Source organism: Gopherus evgoodei, chromosome 5 (genome assembly GCF_007399415.2).
Source record: "Gopherus evgoodei ecotype Sinaloan lineage chromosome 5, rGopEvg1_v1.p, whole genome shotgun sequence".
Taxonomy (NCBI): Eukaryota; Metazoa; Chordata; order Testudines; family Testudinidae; genus Gopherus; species Gopherus evgoodei.
The window spans coordinates 1968949-1989600 of record NC_044326.1 but is presented as its reverse complement, the minus strand read 5'-3'; the positions used below and the strand labels follow the sequence as shown (position 1 = coordinate 1989600).

General features: G+C 57.1%; 1 protein-coding gene across 1 annotated transcript in view; it reads left to right on the top strand.

Moving 5' to 3' along the window:
* Positions 1–20652, top strand: part of HSPA12B (heat shock protein family A (Hsp70) member 12B) — a 59165-nt gene that overhangs the window by 33952 nt on the left and 4561 nt on the right. The window contains exons 9-12 of the mRNA XM_030564644.1: positions 10288–10374; positions 13857–13961; positions 18251–18509; positions 19246–19349. Of these exons, the coding sequence (XP_030420504.1) occupies positions 10288–10374; positions 13857–13961; positions 18251–18509; positions 19246–19349 (555 nt within the window). The remainder of the gene's footprint in view (positions 1–10287; positions 10375–13856; positions 13962–18250; positions 18510–19245; positions 19350–20652) is intronic.

Sequence of the window (20652 nt, the reverse complement as noted above, 5' to 3'; positions counted from 1 at the left end):
CGCCAGCTGTGCCAGCCTGTTCTCTTCTCTGAGTCCCGTCTCCCTGCCTCTGCAGATTGCCAGCCCAGAACCCTTTCCCCATTCAAATCCTTGCTAAGTCTCACTTCTGCAACCGGGGAGATCTGAGTCCCCTCCACCCTGGGCTTTCCCAAGGCACTCCTCTGTGCCCATCTGGTAGACTGCCAGCTCTTTCCACTGGCTCATTCTGTGGCTTGTACAATGCAGATACATCATGAATGATCTGGAAAAAGGGATAAACTGTGAGGTGGCAAAATTTGCAGATGATACAAAGCTACTCATGATAGTTAAGTCCCCGGCAGGCTGCGAAGAGCTACAAAAGGATCTCACAAAACTGGGTGACTGGGCAACAAAATGGCAGATGGGATTCAGTGTTGATAAATGCAAAGTAATGCACATTGGAAAACATAATCCCAACTATACATATAAAATGATGAGATTTAAATTAGCTGTTACCACTCAGGAAAGAAACCTTGGAGTCATTGTGGATAGTTCTCTGAGAACATCCACTCAATGTGCAACGGTAGTCAAAAAAGCGAACAGAATGTTGGGAATCATTAAGAAAGGGAGAGATAATATCATATTGCCTCTATATAAATCCATGGTACACCCACATCTTGAATACTGCGTGCAGATGTGGTGGCCCCATCTCAGAAAAGATATATTGGAATTGGAAAAGGTTTGGAAAAGGGCAACAAAAATGATTAGAGGTATGGAACAGCTTCCGTAGGAGGAGAGATTAATAAGACTGGGACTTTTCAGCTTGGAAAAGAGATGACTAAGGGGGAATATGATAGAGGTCTATAAAATCATGACTGGTGTGGAGAAAGTAAATAAGGAGGTGTTGTTTACTCCTCAGAACACAAGAACTAGGGGTCACCAAGTGAAATTAGTAGGCAGCAGGTTTAAAACAAACAAAAGGAAGTATTTCTTCACCCAATGCAAAGTCATAAAAGGGTTAAAAAGAACTAGAGAAATTCATGGAGGACAGGTCCATCAATGCCTATTAGCCAGGATGGGCAGGGATGGTGTCCCTAGCATTTATTTGCCAAAAGCTGGGAATGGGCGACAGGGGATGGATCACTTGATGATTCCCTGTTCTGTTCACTCCCTCTGGGGCACCTGGCACTGGCCACTATCAGAAGACAGGATACTGGGCTAGATGGACCTTTGGTCGGATCCAGTCTGGCCATTCTTATCATACCACATGATGATGATGAAAAGCCCTGGCTGGGATGATTTAGCTGGGGGTTGGTCCTGCTTTGAGCAGAGGGTTGGACTAGATACCTCCTGAGGTCCCTTCCAACCCTGATATTCTGTGATTCTATGAAATTCTTTCCATTCTAACAGTAACCCAGGAAGAGTTTGAACAGCAGCTACTAAAGTTAGATCTTTTTAAATCAGCTGGGCCAAATAACTTGCATCCAAGAGTTTTAAAAGAGCTGGCCAAGGAGCTTGCTGGTCCATTAATGCTGATTTTCAACAAGTCTTGAAACGCTGGGGAATTTCCAGGGGACTAGAAGGAAGCTAATGTTGTGCCAGTATTTAAAAAGGGCAAGGAGGACAACCCAGATAATTATAGGCCTGTCAGCCTGACATCAATTCCAGCCGAAACGATAGAAAGTCTCATATGGATTTATTAATAAAGAGTTAAAGGAGGGTAATGTAATTAATGTCAGTCAATATGGGTTTATGGAAAATAGATCCTGTCAAACTAACCTGATGTCTTTTTGATGAGATTACCAGTTTGGTTGATAACGGTAACAGTGTTGACGTAATAGACTTAGACTCTGTAAGGCGTTTGACTTGGTGCCATGGGACATTTTGATTAAGAAACTAGAATGATACAAAATCAACCTGCCATACATCAATTGGTTTAAAAACTGCCTAACTGATAGGTCTCAATGTGTAACTGTAAACAGAGGATCGTCACTGATTGAGTGCGTTTCTAGTGGGGTTGGTTCTTCTCCCTGCACTATTTAACCTTTTTATCCATGACATGGAAGAAAACATAAAATCATCACTGATAACGTTTTCAGATTATATAAATATTGCGGGTGTGGTAACTAATGAATGGGTGGGGTCGGTGATATAGAGAGATCTGGTTTTGGTTGGCAAACTGGGAGCAAGGAAACAGTATGTGTTTTAATATGGCCATGTGTAAAGTCATAGATGTAGGGAAAAAAGAAGGAAGATCTTAGTTGCAGGATGGGAGATCTATCCTCAGAAGCTGTGACTCTGAAAAAAACATGGAGGTCAAGCTGAGTAATCAGCTGAACGTAAGATGCCAGCGTGATGCTCTGGCTGAAAGGGCTCCTGATTCATTTGCTGCATAAACAGAGACTAGTGAGTAGGAGCAGAGAGATGATTTTACCTCTGTATCTGGCACTGGTGTGACCATGGCTGGAATCCTGTGTCCAGGTCTGGTGCCCAGAAGTCAGGAAGGCTGTTGATAACTTTGAAAGGGTTCAAAGAAGAGCCACGAGAATGATTAACAGATTGGAAAACCTGCCTTGTGGTGAGATACAAACCTGTTCCATTTAGCAAAGAGTAGGAGAAGGGGTGATTTGATCACAGTCTAGAGGTACCTACATGGGAAACAGAAATTTGATGTAGGGGGGCTCTTCAAAATAGCAGACAAAGGTCTAACATGACCCAATGGCTAGTAGTTGAAGCTAGACAAATTCCGACTGTAAATAAGGCACACGTTTTTAACAGTGCAGGTAATTAAGCACTGGGACAGGTTGGGGTGGGGGATCCATCACTCGCAATTTTAAAATCAAGACTGGATGATTTTCTAAACGATCTGTTGTAGTTCAAACAGGCATTAATTCAGGGCCTGTGTTAAACAGATCAGACTGGATGATCACAATGGTCCCTTCTGTATGAACTGCCAGCTCCAGACAAATCATAAGCGATGCTAGTTCTGGATGTTACACCCGACAGTGCGCGGGACCAGCTAGAGAGAGAATCCCCCCAACTGACTCTGAGCTCTGGGGCTGGGAGATGTGTCGTTAGTTTCACTGGTTTTAGCGCCCACAGCCCCCAAGCGAGATCAAGACCCAGGTGTGCTCGCACTGTACAGACACAGAGGTAGGTTCGCTCCCTGTCCCAAAGAGTCAAAGGCCAGACACAGCAATGGAGTCTAACCAACACACGGGGGAAAGGAGGTGATGGAGGTCCTGATAAGATTATGTGGCACTCAACAGGCCAGGTCTGGGCCCAGTTCAGTCAGATATTTTAGCCCATGTGTAACTGTAAACATGTGTAGTTAGTCCCTGTGAAATCCAAGGGGCTGCTTGTGCTGAAGGACCATGTGGAACTGGGACCTGAGACCCGGGTAGTGTGGTGGCTAGGAATCATTTCAGAGAGAGAGAGAGTGTGTGTGTGTGTGTGTGTATGTGTGTGTGTGAGATAAGAACATTAGAACAGCCAGACTGGGTCTCTAGCCCGGTATCCTGTCTACTAACAGTGGCCAGTGCCTGGTGCCCCAGAGGGAATGAACAGAGCAGAACAACGACTGAGTGATCCATCCCATCACCCATTGCCAGCGGCTGTGTGTCTGTGTGTGTGTAATAACGTCCATGTTGTACATGGACACGTGTATAGATGGGGGTGGTGCGTGTATGTGTTTTGCTGGGTTCCCCCCAATGTTCATGTCTGAACCCTCTCTCCCCAGTGGCCCCCAGCCTCGCATCCCCTGCCTGGCTGAGTCCTTACTGCATCGCATCAGCTGGGGGCCGGCGGCGTTGGGTCATGGGCTCGGGGCAGGAACAGGTGCTGGAGGTGGCCATTGGCAGGGCTGGGGTGATAAGGGCGGGTGAGCTGGGCAGGGCAGAGCCAGGAAGGGCCTGAGGGGGCAGATGAGAAGCTCCAAAGATGATGCGGGGGGGATGGCACAAAGGGGTTAGGAGCTCTGCAGAAACCCCGTTCCCATGGCACGATGGGCCGGATCCTGAATGGCGGCTGTGGCCACTGAGGATCAGGCCCGTGAGTCACAAACCACAGCCCCGGGTCTGTTTCCTGTCAAGCTCCGTGTTGCTCTGAAGGCGTCTGCCCTTTCTTGCCTCCCTCCCGCTAGCCCCAGAGACCCGCTGGCATCAGGCCTTATTGCCCTGGCACCAGAGGGACAGTCGCTGGTGAAACAGTGTGTCTGTGTCTGTGTCTGTGTGTGCACGTGTGTGCGTTTGTGTGTGTCGGTGCATGTGTGTGTGTTTTTGAAAGGCAAGAGCTTTCAGAGCCCCCTGCGGCTGCAGGGAAAGTGTCTCTCCAAAGCAGCGAGTGGCCCCTCTGGGAAATTAGCTGCGGAGCCAGCCCTGTTTCCTGAGCTTGCTGAGGCCGGGTCAGAGGGTTCCTGTATCAAAACAAAGAATAATCCTAACAATTTCAGTGTGCGAGGGGGAAGGCAGCCCCATCTGGTCTGCATTACGGGCGATCGGCTGCTCTGCTTACAGAAATCCCGCAGCTCAGTTCCCTTCTGACTGCCTGGGCTGGATCCTGTGTGTAAATCCAGAGCAGCTCAGCTGCCTTTGTTGTGGATTTACACTGGTGGAAGGGAGAGCAGAATTTGGCCCTTGCTGGTCACAGAAAAGTCCAGATGTTCTGGCTGATTTCAGGGCTGTGTTTGGGAATGACCGCCTCCCACCTCTTCACTCGGGACTTTATTTAGGTGACACTGTCTGGTTTGGATTCCTGGACGGCCTGTGCAGCGTCCTGGGTGTTCAAAGTCAGATCCATGACCCTGAACTCCTAGCAAGCTGGAGTTTGCCAGGTCCAGCTCGCCAGATCTGCTCAGTGTAAATCCCCAGCCACTCCACGTCGCTATCCTGGAGATGAGCCTGAATCAGGTTTAGTGTTAGAGAGACACCCACTGGGTGAGGCTGGATTTACACTACAGCAACGGAGATCAGAATCTGGCTCCAACCCCGTGGCAGTCAGTGGGTGATTCCGGATTTACCCCAGGATAACAAGGAACCAAATCCAGCCCTGGCTCCACTACAGTCCTGTGTAGCTGACACAGAATCAGGTCTGTCCTCAGGCACTGCGGTAGGGCCAGGCACTGAGGTTACTAATCACAGAGAGTTCTGCAATTTGGGCCACCCCTCCCTTCCCCCGTGCGGCTTGCAGAAAAGCAGAGAACATCTGGGACGGTGTGCCCTTCTGCCTTGCATCCCGCATGGCCTCTCCCTCATCACCTGCCAAGAGGTGCAAGCTGGATGTGTGCATCACAGCTACAGGCTCTGCTCTGGAACGAGCTGGCCGGTCTCAGCCCAGTGGGCCAAGTGTCTACAGCACTAACTGGCCACCTTGCCAGAGAGAGGCATGGGCTGACTAGGCCCTTCCCACTCCCAGAGGCCGTCTCTCTGCATCAGGCAGAAGATGGCATGTGAGGAAGTGACCCTGCCCTGCCACTGGCCTGTTGTATCTTCTCTGTGGGTAAACAGTCCCACCCAGGGCTGTCCTCTTTGCCAGGGCCGGCTCTAGCAATTTCGCCACCCCAAGCACGGCGGCACGCTGCGGTGGGGTGCTCTGCCGCTCGCCTGTCCCGTGGCTCTGGTGGACCTCCCGCCAGGGCTGGCGCTTCCATTTAGGCGGCCTAGGCAATCGCCTAGGGTGCCAGGATTATTGGGGGGGGCGGCATTTTGCTGGTGGAGGGGGCGGCAGGTGGCTCCAGTGGACCTGCCACAGTCGTGCCTGCGGAGGGTCCCCCTGGTCCCGTGGCTCTGGTGGACCTCCAGTAGGCATGGCTGCGGCAGCTCCACCGGAGCTGCGGACCAGCGGACTCTCTCCACAGGCCAGCGCGCTGGGCGGCAAAATGGCCGTGCGCCTAGGGCACTAAAAACACTAGCGCTGGTCCTGCCTCCTGCAGGCTTCCCTGCAGGGGGGGTCCGGTGGTCCCGCGGCTCCCGTGGACCTCCCGCAGGCTTCCCTGGGGGGGTCCGGTGGTCCACTGGAGCCACCTGCTGCCCTCCCGGCAACCAGCAGAGCGCCCCCCACGGCATGCCGCCCCAAGCATGCGCTTGGCACGCTGTGGCCTGGAGCCGGCCCTGCTCTTTGCTCCGAGAAAGCAAGGCTGCGGCCAGCTGCGACGGAGGCTGTGCTCTGTTCCAGGAGTGCTTTGGCCAGGCCAGGCCTGTCTCTGTCTGGGGACGCTAGGCAGCAAAGGCCGTGTTAATCCAGCGCTGATGCTGCGAGAACCACAGGGTCTGTCTGTGTCCTGCAGCCCATCCTCCGCTGTCACATCAGCTGGGTCAGCAGCACTGATGTCAATGGGAGTTAGGCACCTGAATACCTTCCGAGGCACTGGGCCACAAGTCACATAAACGCAGTGAGTGCCACCGGCATGACTATAGTCTCAACAGCGTGGGGTGCCCGCGTGGCTAGCTCAGCCCACAGGACATTAGCCCACCTAGGCACGAGGGACCGTGCGGGCTGTTGAGTGTCAGCCCTGTCTTTGTGATGGAACCAGGGAGTGTTTGTGCTGCAAGGCAGGTGCTGTTTGTGGGCTTCAGCATAAACCAGCCAGATGCAGGCGTCTGGCCTGACCAGAAGATGTCATTTGACAGGGAGCACCAGGGTCCATCGCGTGATGGAGGAGTTTGTCCAGAGCTGTCCGATCCGTCGCGCCTTCTGCTCAGCAGCTCAGCCAGGCTCCTTGTCAGCAGAGCCAAGAGTTTGTAATAATGTCTCTCTCTCACAGATGAGCTCAGAGCAGGTTAGAATATTGCTGTGCTCGTCCACCCAGCCTCACTGGGGCTGGATGGTCGTGTGGTGGAGGTACTGGCCTGGGACTTGGGAGACCTAGATGTGATTCTTGGCTCTGCCCCAGACTCCCTGTATGACCTTGGGCGAGGCACTTAATCTCTCTGGGCCTCAGGTTCCTCGTCTGTAAAATGGGGATCATGATAGCACCCTCCTTTGAGATCTACCGACAAATAGCGCTAGAGAAGAGCCGGGTGGTGGTGTTAGCTATAAAATGGGAACAATCATTCTTACCTACTGTTAATGCCTGTGAAATGCTGTAGTCATGGTGGCCATCTAAACAGCTAGCCCTGTCCTCCTTGTACTGATGGGGAAACCGAGGCACAGAACAGTGGTGCTACTTGCCCAGGGTCACCAGCTGGCCGGTTTTGTGTCTTAACCACAAGATTTCCCCTTTTGTTGTACATTCTCCAGCTCATCTATTAGCCCAGCTTCTGCCTTCCTTCTGCTTGGTTCATTTCCTCCAGAGAGCCTCTGACTGGCTGTTTGACAAACTGCATTAGAGAAGCAAATATCCTGCCTTGCGCTAATATCTCCAGACACCTGGTTGGCTTTGGGAAGACAATAGCTGTTTTCCTAGTCAAGAGCTGAGTAATTAAAGTCTCCCGTGGTCATAGCCATCTTTTCTTACAGGTCTCTCATCTGTAAAAACAGCTCTTGCTCTTCTCCCAATCTGCCCCGGGGTCCCCACAGCCACCCCTTACTTTCCTGCCTTAAATTTCCAGCTTAAACTGTCTCTGTCTCAGCTAAGCCTTTGGTTTCCGTCTGCATGCTTGTGTTTGTCCCTCTCCCTCTTGGCCCTTGGCTTTCATTTTCCCCTCGCTAAACTCAGAGCCGCTGAACTTTCAACCTGTTTTTCAGGCGTAGTCACAGCACAAACCATTAGAGCAAATCCTGAGCTGTCTAGGCACTTCATAGTTGACACCAGGGCCACTGATAACTTCATAGCAACACTAGGGGCAGATCCCAGGTTCCTTGCTTTAAAAGCCTTGGTTAGAGCTACTTGCGCTAAAGGAGAATCTCCGCTAAGTATAGAAGATCTGACACACGGCTAAGCAGCTCTGATTCCCTCCAGCAGAGGGAGGTGCTGTTTAAACACAGTTCATTGCCCTAGGTTCCGCTGCAGGCTCTGTAATATTTACCTCTGAGGAAGTATCCGAGCTTAGGGTGACCCGATAGCAAGTGTGAAAAACCAGAACCCTTCTTTTTTCGCGGGGGGAGGGGAGGCGTAGTTGCCTATATAAGAGAAAGCAGCAAAGAATCCTGTGGCACCTTATAGACTAACAGACGTTTTGGAGCATGAGCTTTCCTGGGTGAATACCCACTTCCTCAGATGCATGCATCTGAGGAAGTGGGTATTCACCCACGAAAGCTCATGCTCCAAAACGTCTGTTAGTCTATAAGGTGCCACAGGATTCTTTGCTGCTTTTACAGATCCAGACTAACACGGCTACCCTCTGATACTATATAAGAGAGTGCCCCTTATGTCAGGATGTCTGGGATCCCTGTCCTAGCTTTACCCCAGCTGGTGAATCGTTGCTCGGGACACTGGGGACAAAGCAGACGTAAATGGTGACTACAGGGCGAGGGCTTTGACAGGTGTATGTCAGCGTTGCCCCACTGACGCTAGCGGAACATCGGCCTCTAGACTGTAAGCTCTTGGAGGCAGGGACCTGTCAGTTCTCAGCGTACCTGGCTGCTATAGAGTTAATATAATAATATTGAATGAATGGCAGTAAAGGTCCCGCCAAGAGATGTGGGCTCAGTCCAGCCCCACAGGTCTGTTTCTTCCCTATGATCCATGTTTCCGTGTCACAGAGCGAGATTTTTTGTGGGGCGGGAGCCCTTAGTGACAGGCTGGTTCCTGGTTTTTGCATCCTTGAGCAAAAGCTGATGAGCTAACAGGGAAGCGCACATCCCAGTGAGCTGAAAATAGATCCAGCCCCACCCTCTCCAAACATCTCCCCGCCCTTCCTGGCCTCAGTGACCAAACACATCTTTCCCAGCCCTGCTTTATATCTAGCATCTTTGTTTTTCCTCCTGGCCCAGCATAATGAGAGATTCAGGGGTGGGGGGAGAAACTCCACCCAAAAGTGACAATCAACCCGGGAACAACATGGGAGCCAAAGCGCCGTCCTGTCCACTCCGCTCCCGGGCGGTGGGGAGGGAGGTGAGGTCAGCAGAGAAGAGACGGGAGTTGAGCCAGTGCTGGCTCAGGGCAGATCTTACAGCTGAGCAGCATGAAGGCTGGGAGCCTTCCAAGGGAAGTGCCGGGGGGCTGGTAAGTAGGTGGCCCATGTCCCCCTGTCCGTATTGACCCAGTCAGTACCTCACCAAGAGGCTAGGGGGCGCTGGGTGGGTGACTCAGTAGGGGGCGCTCTGCCCCGAGTCGATATTAAACCGGTGCCCGCACATGGAGCGCAGTATTGCTCAGTCGCTCAGAAGAGAAGCTCTGTTTGCCCCGTGTACTGGGCAGAGTACCGACTGGGGCAGACACAATGCAGGCACAATCTAGAGAAACCTCCCCTGCACCACAGCTCTGCTGATGCCCCTCGATCCCAACCCTCCAGCCCCTGCCGCTATTCCAGTCCTGGCCTTCCCACATACAGCTCTGCTGATGCCCCTCGATTCCAGTCCCCCTGTTATTCCAGTCCTGGCCATCCCACGTACAGCTCTGCTGATGCCCCTCGATCCCAGCCCTTCAGCCCCCCTGTTATTCCAGTCCTGGCCTTCCCACGTACAGCTCTGCTGATGCCCCTCAATCCCAGCCCTCCAGCCCCCTGTTATTCCAGTCCTGGCCTTCCCACGTACAGCTCTGCTGATGCCCCTCGATCCCAGCCCTCCAGCCCCCTGTTATTCCAGTCCTGGCCTTCCCACGTACAGCTCTGCTGATGCCCCTCAATCCCAGCCCCCTGTTATTCCAGTCCTGGCCTTCCCACGTACAGCTCTGCTAATGCCCCTCTGTCTCAGCCAGGCCCTCCATTATTCCAGTCTTAGGGTCCCCCCACACAGCACCATCAGTGCACCTCAATCCCAGCCCCGTCCAGTCCCGAGGTTCCCCCCGCAGCCAGCGCTAGCCCAGCCCTGGGTTCGCCCCAGTTCGGCCGGGCCCTGCAGCACTGCTTGCTGTTCTGGTCTGACTCCCCCGAGCTCTGCTCCTGCACCTCACCCTCAGCCGCGCGCCTGCAAACGACTGGGAGGCTGCAAGAGCTGAAAGCACCTGGGCCCCGAGTTCATCAGGAAGGGCCCAGTCCTGCTTCGGAAGTCACCAGCCGTTTTACCACAGACTCCGTTGGGAGCAGGAGTGGGCCTCCTCCGGAGAGGCGCTGAGGCTAGGGGCCGTCTGGGCAAAAGCTTGAGGTTCCCATGCTGCCGGGCAGAGCCACTGGAGCTGTTGTCCCAGGCATGTAGTCAAGGTCAGACCTCCACGCAGCCTGTCCAGCTAACAGCCGCCCCCCATTGCCCTGTGTCCCTCTCACACCCGATCCCTTTGCTTTCTCCTCGCAGCCAGAGAGCAGCTCCGGCGTTCCCGGCACAGCAGGACCTTCCTGGTGGAGTCGGGGGTAGGCGAGCTGTGGTCCGAAATGCAAGCAGGTAGGAGGGGCCATTCGCTTGTGAATGGGAAGTGGGTGGGGCCCATCGTAATGAGCCGAAAGCAGAGCCCACCATCTCGGGGGACACGGGATCTGCTTCCAGGACCCCCGTGAGCACAGCCTCTGCGCCCTGGCCACAGAGCCACCCACAGCCCCCCCATAGGATTGAACACAGCTCTTAACTGACTGCCATCTCTCTGGCTAAGGCCCTTCACGGCCTGCATCACCATAGAATCTGGGAGCTTCCCAGTCTTTACTGGCCTTACCCTCACGCACCTCTGTGAGGCCGGGCCATGTGATCATCTCCATTGCACAGGTGGGGAAACTGAGGCACAGAGCCATTAAGTGACTGGCCCCAAGTCGCACAGGACACTGCGCCATCCTGTAATGCTGTCAGCAGTCCCTTCCTGGCCTGCAGAGCCCAGGTCAGGACCTAGGGGCTACCCTATGTGATGACACTAGACTGGAGGAGAGAGAGCCACCAGGTCTCTCTGAAAGCCGGCAGCCTGAAGAAAGAATCCCCTTGATATTAGCCCACTCCTGTCTCTTCTCCACTGCAAACCGACACTGCATTTCCCCCTGCTCTAGCACCCTTCACCAGAGTTCTTTATACATAGTCACAAGCTAGTGTCTCCGAAGGCAGGGGTGTCATCCCCAGTTTACAGCTGGGGAAACTGAGGCAGGGAGCAGAGAAGTGACTGGCCCAGACGAGAGCCCTTTCCTAAGGCCTGTGTCCTACCCACTGGAAACAGCTAGCCCAGAAGATGAGCTGGACCGGACATCCTGGCAGCCCCACGAAGCGACCCGAGCCGCAGCGCCTGCATCCCTAGCGACTCAATCGTGCTACGTAATTAACGATTCCGAATGCTCCTCAGCCAAAGACCATGGTGCTCGGCAGCGCAAGGCCATGAACTCCCACCTGACAGCTGGGGAAGTGGGAGCAGGGCGGCTAGAAGCATTGATACTGCAGGGCCAAACACCCCCTGAATCCTTGTGTCATCGTAACCTAAGTGCTTACAAAAGGGGTCCTGCCAGCAGGGCTGCCTGTTGGCTGCATTGCGAAGCTTCCTGCCTGAGCTTTGCCCACCAAGCCCATACTGGCACAAACTGGCAAGCCTTTCTGGGTTCAGTGGCCAGCTTTGGACCTGCTGGGCCTGTTCTGTCTGAAGCCCAGCGCCTCCAGTGGACTTGCCAGAGTCGGGAAGGGAGTGCGGGCTAGTGGTCAGAACACACCGCCAGTAACCACAATAGCACTGCAGATGACTCAGTGTATGTCCTCTGTGAATCATTTCACCGCTCTTTGCCTCAGTTTCCCCATCTGTACAGTGGGGATAACAACCCTGCCCTGCCTCCCAGGGGTGTCAGGAGCTAAAGCCAGCAAAGACTGAGGTGTTCAGCTGTTACTGTAATAGGTGCCTTAGAAAGACCTTAAATAGATTTGCTCTTGGTCCCACAGTGGGTCTGCAGCAGAGCTGGGGTCAGCATCCAGTCTCCGACCTCCCAATCTGGTGCCCCGTCCACATGCTTCTTTCCCTTCGTGCCCTAGGGAAGCTGGGTGGGGGCATATTCAGTTCTCAGCTCGCGCTAGGCTGCACCCGGCTTCAGTGAGAGCAGGACCCTTATGTTCTGCTTTGGAAGGTTTTAAGCTGCAGCAGCTGCCGCCGGCGACATGGGGGGTCCCAGGCATTTGAGACCTACCACTAGGTCAGCACCCTGTCCCGCCCGAGGAATGAGGCCACTGCCCCAGGTGAGCCCTTGAGGCCAGTTACCAACAGGAAGGGGGCAGCTCCTCCCTGAAGCCTGCTCTCTCCACCAGCCTTCCTGCCGGGCCAGCCCCCAGTCAGGGGCTTGGCGATTTCCCTTGTTCTGGAGGAACTCGGAAGGAAGGGCTGAGGTCAGCTCGCTGCCGGCAGGAAATCGCTCCTTACAGAGCATCTGGCCGGCTCGCAGGCTGCTGACATCGCTCAGGAGAGAGGCTTTGGCCGTCCCTGTGGTGGAGCGTCGGGGTTTGTTTTTTTGGGTTGCCGGATTCAGTGAGGATTAACCGTCGGGGGCGTAGAGGGAGCAGTCACTGGCTGGTGGCGACAGTGCTCTGTGTTCTGCAGTCCCTCCCAAGCTCCCTGCACACGCCCGGCCTGTGCGCAGGGAAGGGGAGCAGGATCAGGCCAAGAAGCGGTGCATGGGGGGGAGCGTGGGGGGACGCCCCTGGCTTGGAGGGAGCTGTCTCAAAAGGTGTCCAGCCTGTCGGGCTCGGCAGCGCAGGCTACAAGCAGCAGCCGGGTGGATGTCATTGGCGAGCTCGGAGCCCCCCGCAGCCTGCGGGAAAGTGGCACACAGGGGGCCCAGTCCCGCAGGCATGAGCCATGTCCCCGTGCGATCTGCCCCTTCGGCTCCATTGGCGGCTCACTGCTGCCAGGGAGAATTGGGCCCATTGGCTGGGCAAGGGCCCGAGGATCAGGCTCTAATGCAGCAAACAGCTCAACCTGCAGGGAGCAAAGCAGGACAGAGCAGCCCTGGCAGCTGCTCAGCCCACCCGGGGCAGGCGCATTGCCCAGGGCCACATGATGGGTCTTGGCAGTAATTAGCAGTGCAGATAGTGGCCCCTACAGGCTCCACTCAAGGCCCCCTTGTTAGGACCCTACCAAATTCACAGCCCATTTTGGTAAATTTCACAGTCAGAGGATTTTTAAGATCTTAAATTTGACGGTTTCAGATATTGAAATCTGACATGTCGCAGTGTTGTAACCGTGGGAGTCCTGGCCCAAAAGGAGGTCAGGGGAGGAGGGGTGGCAAGGCTGTTGTGTGTGGGGGTCCTGGTATTGCTACCCTTATCACTGTGCTGCCGGCCAATGGGAGCTGCAGGCGACGGTGCCTTCAGGCGAGGGCAGCACACAGAGCCCTCTACCTCCTCCCCCAACCAGGGGTCACAGGGACGTGGTGCTGGCCACTTCCAGGAGCGGCGCGGGGCCAGGGCAGGGAGGGAGCCTGCCTTAGCCCCTCGGTGCCACGGGACTGGCAATTCCATGGGCCGGATTGAAAGCCCTGACAGGCTGGATCTGGCTCACGGGCTGTAGTTTGCCCACCCCTGGCCTAGGGTCTCCTCCCAGCCACATCCTGCCCTGCTCTGGCCCTCAGGCCCGAGCTTGGCAACTGGGATTTCCAGCTATGCAGAGGCAGAGAGTGAGGGACGTGGGTGAGGGATGGGGGACGAGCACTTGGCTGCATCAGGGCAGAAAGGAGGGGGCAGGCTCTCGGGGCCCAGTGTCTGTACGAGCACAATGCTCCTGCCTCAGTGGTCTGCAACTCAGGACACGTGAGTTCTGTGCCTGGCTCTTCCACTGGTCTGCTGGGCGACTACGGGCGGGTCACTTCCCTGCTCTGTGCCTCAGTTTCCCCAACTGCAAAATGGGGCCCGTGAGACCGGCCTGGGTTGAGCGCTATGGATGATGAGAGCTAGGGGAGGCTGTTGTTATTTTCTTCCAGGGGACCGTTACATCGTGGCTGACTGTGGCGGCGGGACGGTGGATCTGACCGTCCACCAGATCGAGCAGCCGCAAGGGACGCTCAAAGAGCTCTACAAAGCCTCAGGTAGGATCCAGAGCCTGTTGGAGCCAGTGGAAAGACTCCCATGGCCTTTGGGTCAGCTCCCCCCAAATGCTTCCCCCTCTCTGCCCCCAGCTAACGGCTGACCCTCTGTACTGGGCAGGAAGGATTGGAGTGGCCCTCGGTCACTGCTCCTGAGGGAAAAGCCTGTGGAGCAAAGTGCCCCGTAGCTGCCTCTCGTCAGCCAGTGTGTTGCCATGGGCCGTAGGGCACGGGTGTATCTGGAGAGGGGCGCGGAGGTGGGGATGGTGGCAGCTGTACAGACTGGGTCAGCGAGGGTGGCCCAGGCGGGATGGGTGGTGTGGAAGGTGGTGGTGGGCGATGAGGGCCTAACTTAGGAGAGGTGCCTGGGAGAGCTTGGCTAGCAAGGAGGCTGCATGGGCACCTGACTGTTCCCGGTAAATACAGCTGGGGGAAGGCGCAAACACCAGGGAGGGTGAAGAGCTTTTACACTAAAGGGCACAAGAGCTAATGGGGATAAACTGGCCATGAACAAATTCAGGCCTGGCCTGAGAAGGGTCCTCACTATCGGAGGGGTGAGGTGCTGGGACAGCCCGATTCTCTCCCCCACCCCACCCCGCCCCACACACACACACTGGGGCTCTGAGGCAAAGGAAGGAATTAGTTCTAAGAGAGCTGGACAGATGCGAGTGTGATTGTGTGACGGGGGGTAGGGGGTGCGCAGGGCTCCGCAGCCCTGGAGCTCACGTTCAAGTGACGTTCTACGTTCCCAAAACTCATGCTTCAGGGCTTCAACTGGCCACAGGCCGGGGTCAGGAAGGGATTCCCCCCCCTCCCCCCGCCCAAGTATATTCCAGGAGGGTTTTTTTTAATCTCCTTTGAAACATCAGGGATGGCCACAGCAGGAGATGGGACATGGGCTAGGCTGGGCCAGGGTGCTGAGTGACACCAAACATCCTCTTGCTCGCTCAGCGGCTTGGCTGGCTGGTTCATACTCACGTGTTGGGGGTCTTACTGATCGCCACGTGTGGGGCTGGGAAGGAACTTCCCCCCAGCTCAGAGGGGGCAGTAATGCCGGGCGGGGAGTGGGGCGGAGGGATCATCTTCCTCTGTTGCATCTGGGTGCGAGCCACTTCCCGGGATCGGCTGGGCATGTCTCACCTAATCAGTTCCCTGCCATAGCGCGGCCCTCGGGCGCTGGTGCCGCTCGGTCCCGCCCAGTCTCTGCCTGTGGCACACACTAGCAGGGGCTCCTGTGGGCTGTCACCCCTGGGGTCGCTCCTGTGGCTGGGTCAGGGCGCGGGTGCTGGGCGGGGTCGCTGACCCAGGCTATATAGCAGGGCAGACGGGATGCACTGGTGGGCCCTTCTGGCCTTGCCCTCTCTGACTCGGTGGGTGATGGAGGCCGGTGTTGTGGCCAAAGGCAGCATGTGTGCGTGACCCGAGGGGGTGTGATTAGCTGGACCTGCAATGGCCGGAGCTGGATCTAAATTTCAGGCCTGGGGGAGGGGCCCGGGCGCAGCCTTGGATTGAGGTAGTGGGACATGTCCAAAGAGCCCTGGCAATGCGGGCATCTCTAGCGCATCCCACTCCCACCCCTGCAGTGGCCAGTGCGGGATTGTGCCCATCCCCCTGGTGACTGTCCCCTCCCCTGCCCGCTGGGTGTCCCCACTGATGGGCGTGTTCCTGAGCCGGAGCAGGCGACTGGCCACAGTGCGTCTCTGTCTCCACCACAAAGATAAGTCGACCCATGTTAGGTCGACTTACAGCCACCGCATTAACGACTGTGGGGGGCTGATGTCCACACCACCCTTCTGCTGGTGGGGTGCGTCCTCACCAGGAGCATGTCCACCTACTGCAGAGGGGCAGTGTGGGGGGCTGAGCGCCGGGGTCTCTGCTCCATGCAACTCCATCTGCCCCCCCCGTCTTCTCTTCTCCCCACTCCCAGCCAGGAGTGGTGGGGCAGCTGCCAGGGGCTTCTCGCCTCTGCACACCCAGCCAGGAGCAGGGTGACCCACCTGGGGCTTCTCGCCTCCTGCAGGGAGATCTGCACCAGGAGTCTGGTCGGCTGCCATGCTCCCGGTGAGGAGCAGGGACCCTGGACCCCGGGGGGCAGCAGGGCTCCCTGTGGGGAGCCTGGGGGGCAGCCTAAACTGGGAGCCTAGGTGGTAGCCAGGCTCCAGAGCCCGCTTTCTTGTCAATTTAACAGCATGAAATTGGCAAGACTGACAACCAGGAAAACAGCATCTACACAGACATGGCCTGGCCCTAACTCCAGTGACATAAGCCCCACACTACTCCGGGGGGGAGGGGAGGGGCCGGGGAGGGGTTATGATGTCAGCCTAAAACTGTGTAGTGTAGTCAAGGCCTAAAACCCAGCGTCCCGCTATTAGGAGTGACCCGTTCAGCTGGGGAGAGCGTCGCCCAGGGACTGGGCCCCAGCGCACCTCAGCCTGCAGCCCCAGCCCGTGTCTCAGTGCAGTGAGGGTTTGTAGCCCCATCTGGTGTCCATAGGGAAACCTTCCAAGCGGAGGATTTGCTGGGGGCCTGCAGAGGTCCCCGTGGTGGGCAGCGATGCTGCTGAATTGCAGTGGACTGGAGTCATGTTAAGCCCCTTAAGCGAAGCATGAGAGGCAAAGCTGGGTTGCTATGGCAAAGTTTCCCAGTCACATGGCAGATGGGTTCTGTGCAGTGAGATTATTGAGCGGGGAGGGCCGGGGAGCAGAGACCAGACCAGACCCCCTCCCCCTGAATACAGGCCTGTCACACACCTGATCATGATTAGGGGAAGGAGGGCATCAGTAAGAGCTTTGCGTTCTGAGGTCACCTTGGTTTGTGAGGGTTTTGTCGAGTCCCTGCAAAAGCAATGACCGAGTGATGCCAGAAAGCGCCAGATGAGCCCAGACGAACAGGTTTGATCGGGCCTCCCACTTCCACACATGATGCTGCCTAGTTTTCAGCACCATCTGCTGGCGCTTTGGCTAGTTCCAGCCTTGGCTGTGCAGGCGTGTACCAGGCCCGGCTGCTCCCTGCTCCCAGGTCTAGCTCATTTCCATCACCTCGCGCGAGGACGCTGCCACCAGGGCTGAGCTCTGGCACCACCATCATTACCAATGAAGCCCTGGCTGCTAGGCTTCCCGACAGGCAGCGTCCAGCATGCGGCCTGGGAGCTGGGGAGTGCCTGGGTCTAGCTCCCAGCCCTCTTTTCTGACTGCAGTGGCTAGGTGCTGCCTTGTGCCTCAGTTTCCCCATGTGTGTGATGGGGGGTGATAATACTGAGCGTGTGGGGGAAGAGATAATGAATTGGTGAGATTTCACAGAGGGCTGGGGCGAAGGGGCTCGGCTCTCCCCGTGATGGAGGTAGCATGTAACCATCAGACAGCTGGACATGCAGAGCGTTCGTCAGCCTGGTTCACCAGTTAGCAGGACCTCTCCCCACAGAAACCAGCCCCGGCGGCTGCACTATGGGAGGACGGCTCCTTGTGGAGAGTTCCCCCTTCACCTTCCCCAGGATGGGTGCTGAGTTTCCCTCCCCAAAGCCCATGGAGTCCCAAGAGCTGGGTGAATGTGGGGCCCGCCGGGAGCCCACACCATCTGTGTAGAAGTCCTGTGTGCCTGGGGTGGCCCCAGGTACCACTTCTGGCTCCTTAGCTGCGTGGCTCTAATGGGTGCCCAGGGCTGGGCCAGCAGGGCAGCTCTGTGGGCTCCAGCAGCGCTGGGGCATGGGCTACCCTAGGACTGCAATCGCGGGGTGGGGGGCTGTGGGTTTGAGGGGCCCTGGCAGGGCTGGGATAGGAGGGGATTGTGGGGCAGGATTGAGGGGCCCCGGCAGAGCTGTGGGGAGAGCCCAGGGCTGAGATAACAGGGTGGGGGTGGGGGCTGCGAGTCAGGAGTGAGGGGCACCAGCAGAGCTGGGGGGGGTGCCCAGGGCTGAGCTAGCGGGTGGGGGTGGGGGCTGCGAGTTAGGAGTGAGGCGCACAAGCAGAGCTGTGGGGGCTGGAGCTGGAGGGGGGTGCAGGCTGGAGGACCAGGGCAGGCTGTATGTCACAACCGGCAGAGCTTTCTAGGGGGGATGCTTGGCCAGCCCCTGCCCCTGCTCTCAGCTGGCTGCCCCCAGTGCTATTAACACCTCACTCAGTCTCATAACCAGAAACCGCCTTCACCCAGACAAGCTCTGCCACCATCTCCCCCTCTGGGGAGCCCTGACCCATCCCAGCAGAGTGTCCATCACTCCTGGGGGCCTGTCCCTGCCCTGGACAGAGCCAGGGGGGCTCTGCCCACACCCCAAACTCCACAGGGGCTGTGCATTGCAGGCGGCCCCTATGGGGCGGTCGGGGTGGACCTGGCCTTCGAGACGCTGCTGGGCCAGATCTTCGGGGAGGATTTCATCGCCACTTTCAAGGCCAAGCGCCCGGCAGCCTGGGTGGACCTGACCATCGCCTTCGAGGCCCGCAAGAGGGCGGCAGCGCCCTTCCGCTCCAACCCCCTCAATGTCTCGCTGCCCTTCTCCTTCATCGACTTCTACCGCAGGCACCGGGGCCAGAACGTGGAGACGGCACTCAAGCGGAGCAGGTGACTCGGGGGGCTGGCCGGGGCTGAGATGTGCTTGGTACGCATCCCCTGGGGTGCGTGGGGAGGTGGGCCAGGAGTTCTGGATGAGATCACGTGTCACATCCCCCTCTAGTGGCTAGTTCACATGGAAGACAACAGCCTACTACTGGTACCTGCTGATGGGGTCATTCCCTTCCCTTTAACGACAGAGGGCCATGCCCCTGGGTCCAGCCTGGGGGCTCAGAGTCTAGGAAGTTACTCAGGGTGGTGGGGCATTTGGAAGGGGTGTGGATACCTTCCTTGGCCTCCCCCACCTGGCTGTTTGTGGGCACAAGGGCAGGAGCTGGCAAGGGGTCGGACCTGATGCAGAGGCTGTGGCCAGGCATGGCCCAGGGGCAGGTGGCCCAGAGCTGGCCAGCTCAGGAGACAGAGGGTGCGGAGGCTGGCAGGTCAGAGCCAGTGCCAGGGGGAGGCCAAGTTGGAGGTGGAGGTGCACCAAGGCAGGGCCAAGCAGCATTGAGCTGAGAGGTCGCACGGGGGCCTGATCCTGGGCTTTTGGGGGCAGAATGCATGGTCTGATCTTGCTGCCCATGGCAGGGGGAAGGTGACGTGGGCAGGGCGCAGGAGGACACAGCTCTCTTCCCATTGCTCGCTGCGACAGGCATGAGAGGGGGCTGCTCCGGGGGGGGCTGGGCACCAATTGGCCCTGCCTGTGGGACCCCAGGAGAGTCACTGCCCTCTGCTCTTGTGCCCCCAGTGTGAACTTTGTGAAGTGGTCCTCGCAGGGGATGCTGCGAATGTCGTCAGAGGCCATGAACGACCTCTTCCAGCCGACCGTCAGCCAGATCATCCGGCACATCGGTAGGGCCGAGCGAAGGGACCCTGACTGGCTCCCCGGCCCCAGGCCGAGCCCCCGCCCCAGCCCTGCTACTTCCCTTATCGTGGGGTCTGATCCAGCCTGGGGAGAAAGAAGCCCCCCCTTGCTGCCTGAGGCCCTGCTGAGCGAAGGGCAGAGCCACGAACCTGGGCTCCCTTGTTCCAGCCTTTCCCACGGGTCTGTGCCTCCGCCCGAGTGCACGCAGCAGCATCGGTTCCTGGGCTCCAATCACAGCTTGTCCCCCCCGCCAGAGGGTCAGGGATAGGGGAGATAGACAGTACCTAGGCTGGTCCTTGGCTCCAGTTCCCTGGGTCCATCCCGTGCCCGCTGCAGTCGCTCTCTGCGTCACGTCTACCAGCGGGTTCGGACACTTACCCTTGGCTCTGGTGGGAGTCGCTCCACAGCCTGACTGGGCCTGGGGGTCAGCCTAGAACAGAGATGTGGCCAGACGGGGTCACGCCCTAGGCCCAGGCTCCCGTCTCTGCCAGGGGCCGATGTCAGAGCCCCGCTGGAGCAGACGGGATAAGCTGCCCGTTAGGTCTCCGCTGACTCGCTGACAGAGGTTGGCTGAAGCAGGGGGTTTAATAGCCCTGACAGAGCCTCACTGGGCCTCTCCTCTCAAGATTCTCCTCAGCAGTGACCGCAGAAGGAAAGATGGGCTCCGGCGTTCAGGGGCGGGGCTGGGACTCAGGAGACCAGGGCTCAGATCCCAACACTGCCAGAGCCTCCCTGGGTGTGACCTTTGGCCACTCACTTAGCTCTCTGTGCCTCAGTTTCCCCACCTATATAAAACAGGCTGGTGATATACCTACCTCACAGGGGTGAGGCGAAATTTGCTAATGTCTGTGAGCTGCTCAGACAGTGCAGAACGGGGAACGGGGCAGACTATGCCCCACTACATACCCACTACCAATCACCTGGTCTGTTCCCCATCTCCACCAGTTCTACAGATCTAACTCCTCCATGGATCCCTCCCAGGTCCTGAGCATTTCACTTGCTCATCTCTGACTGGCCCCCACTGCGTCAATATCTGACAACGCAGTGACCAGGCCGGGCTCTTCGTGCCGTCGCTGCAGGACCGCAGGAACGGGACTTTCCTCTCCCTGTGCCACCATTTTCAGTGGTGACAAGTGCAAAGTAACGCACGCCGGAACCCATAACCCCAACTAGCCCTACACAGGGCTGGGCTCCCGCTGGGCAGTTACCACTCCAGAGAGAGCTCGTGGAGCCAGCAGGGTTGGGTCTCTGAAACATCCGCTCGATGGCCAGCAGCAGCCAGAAAAGCAA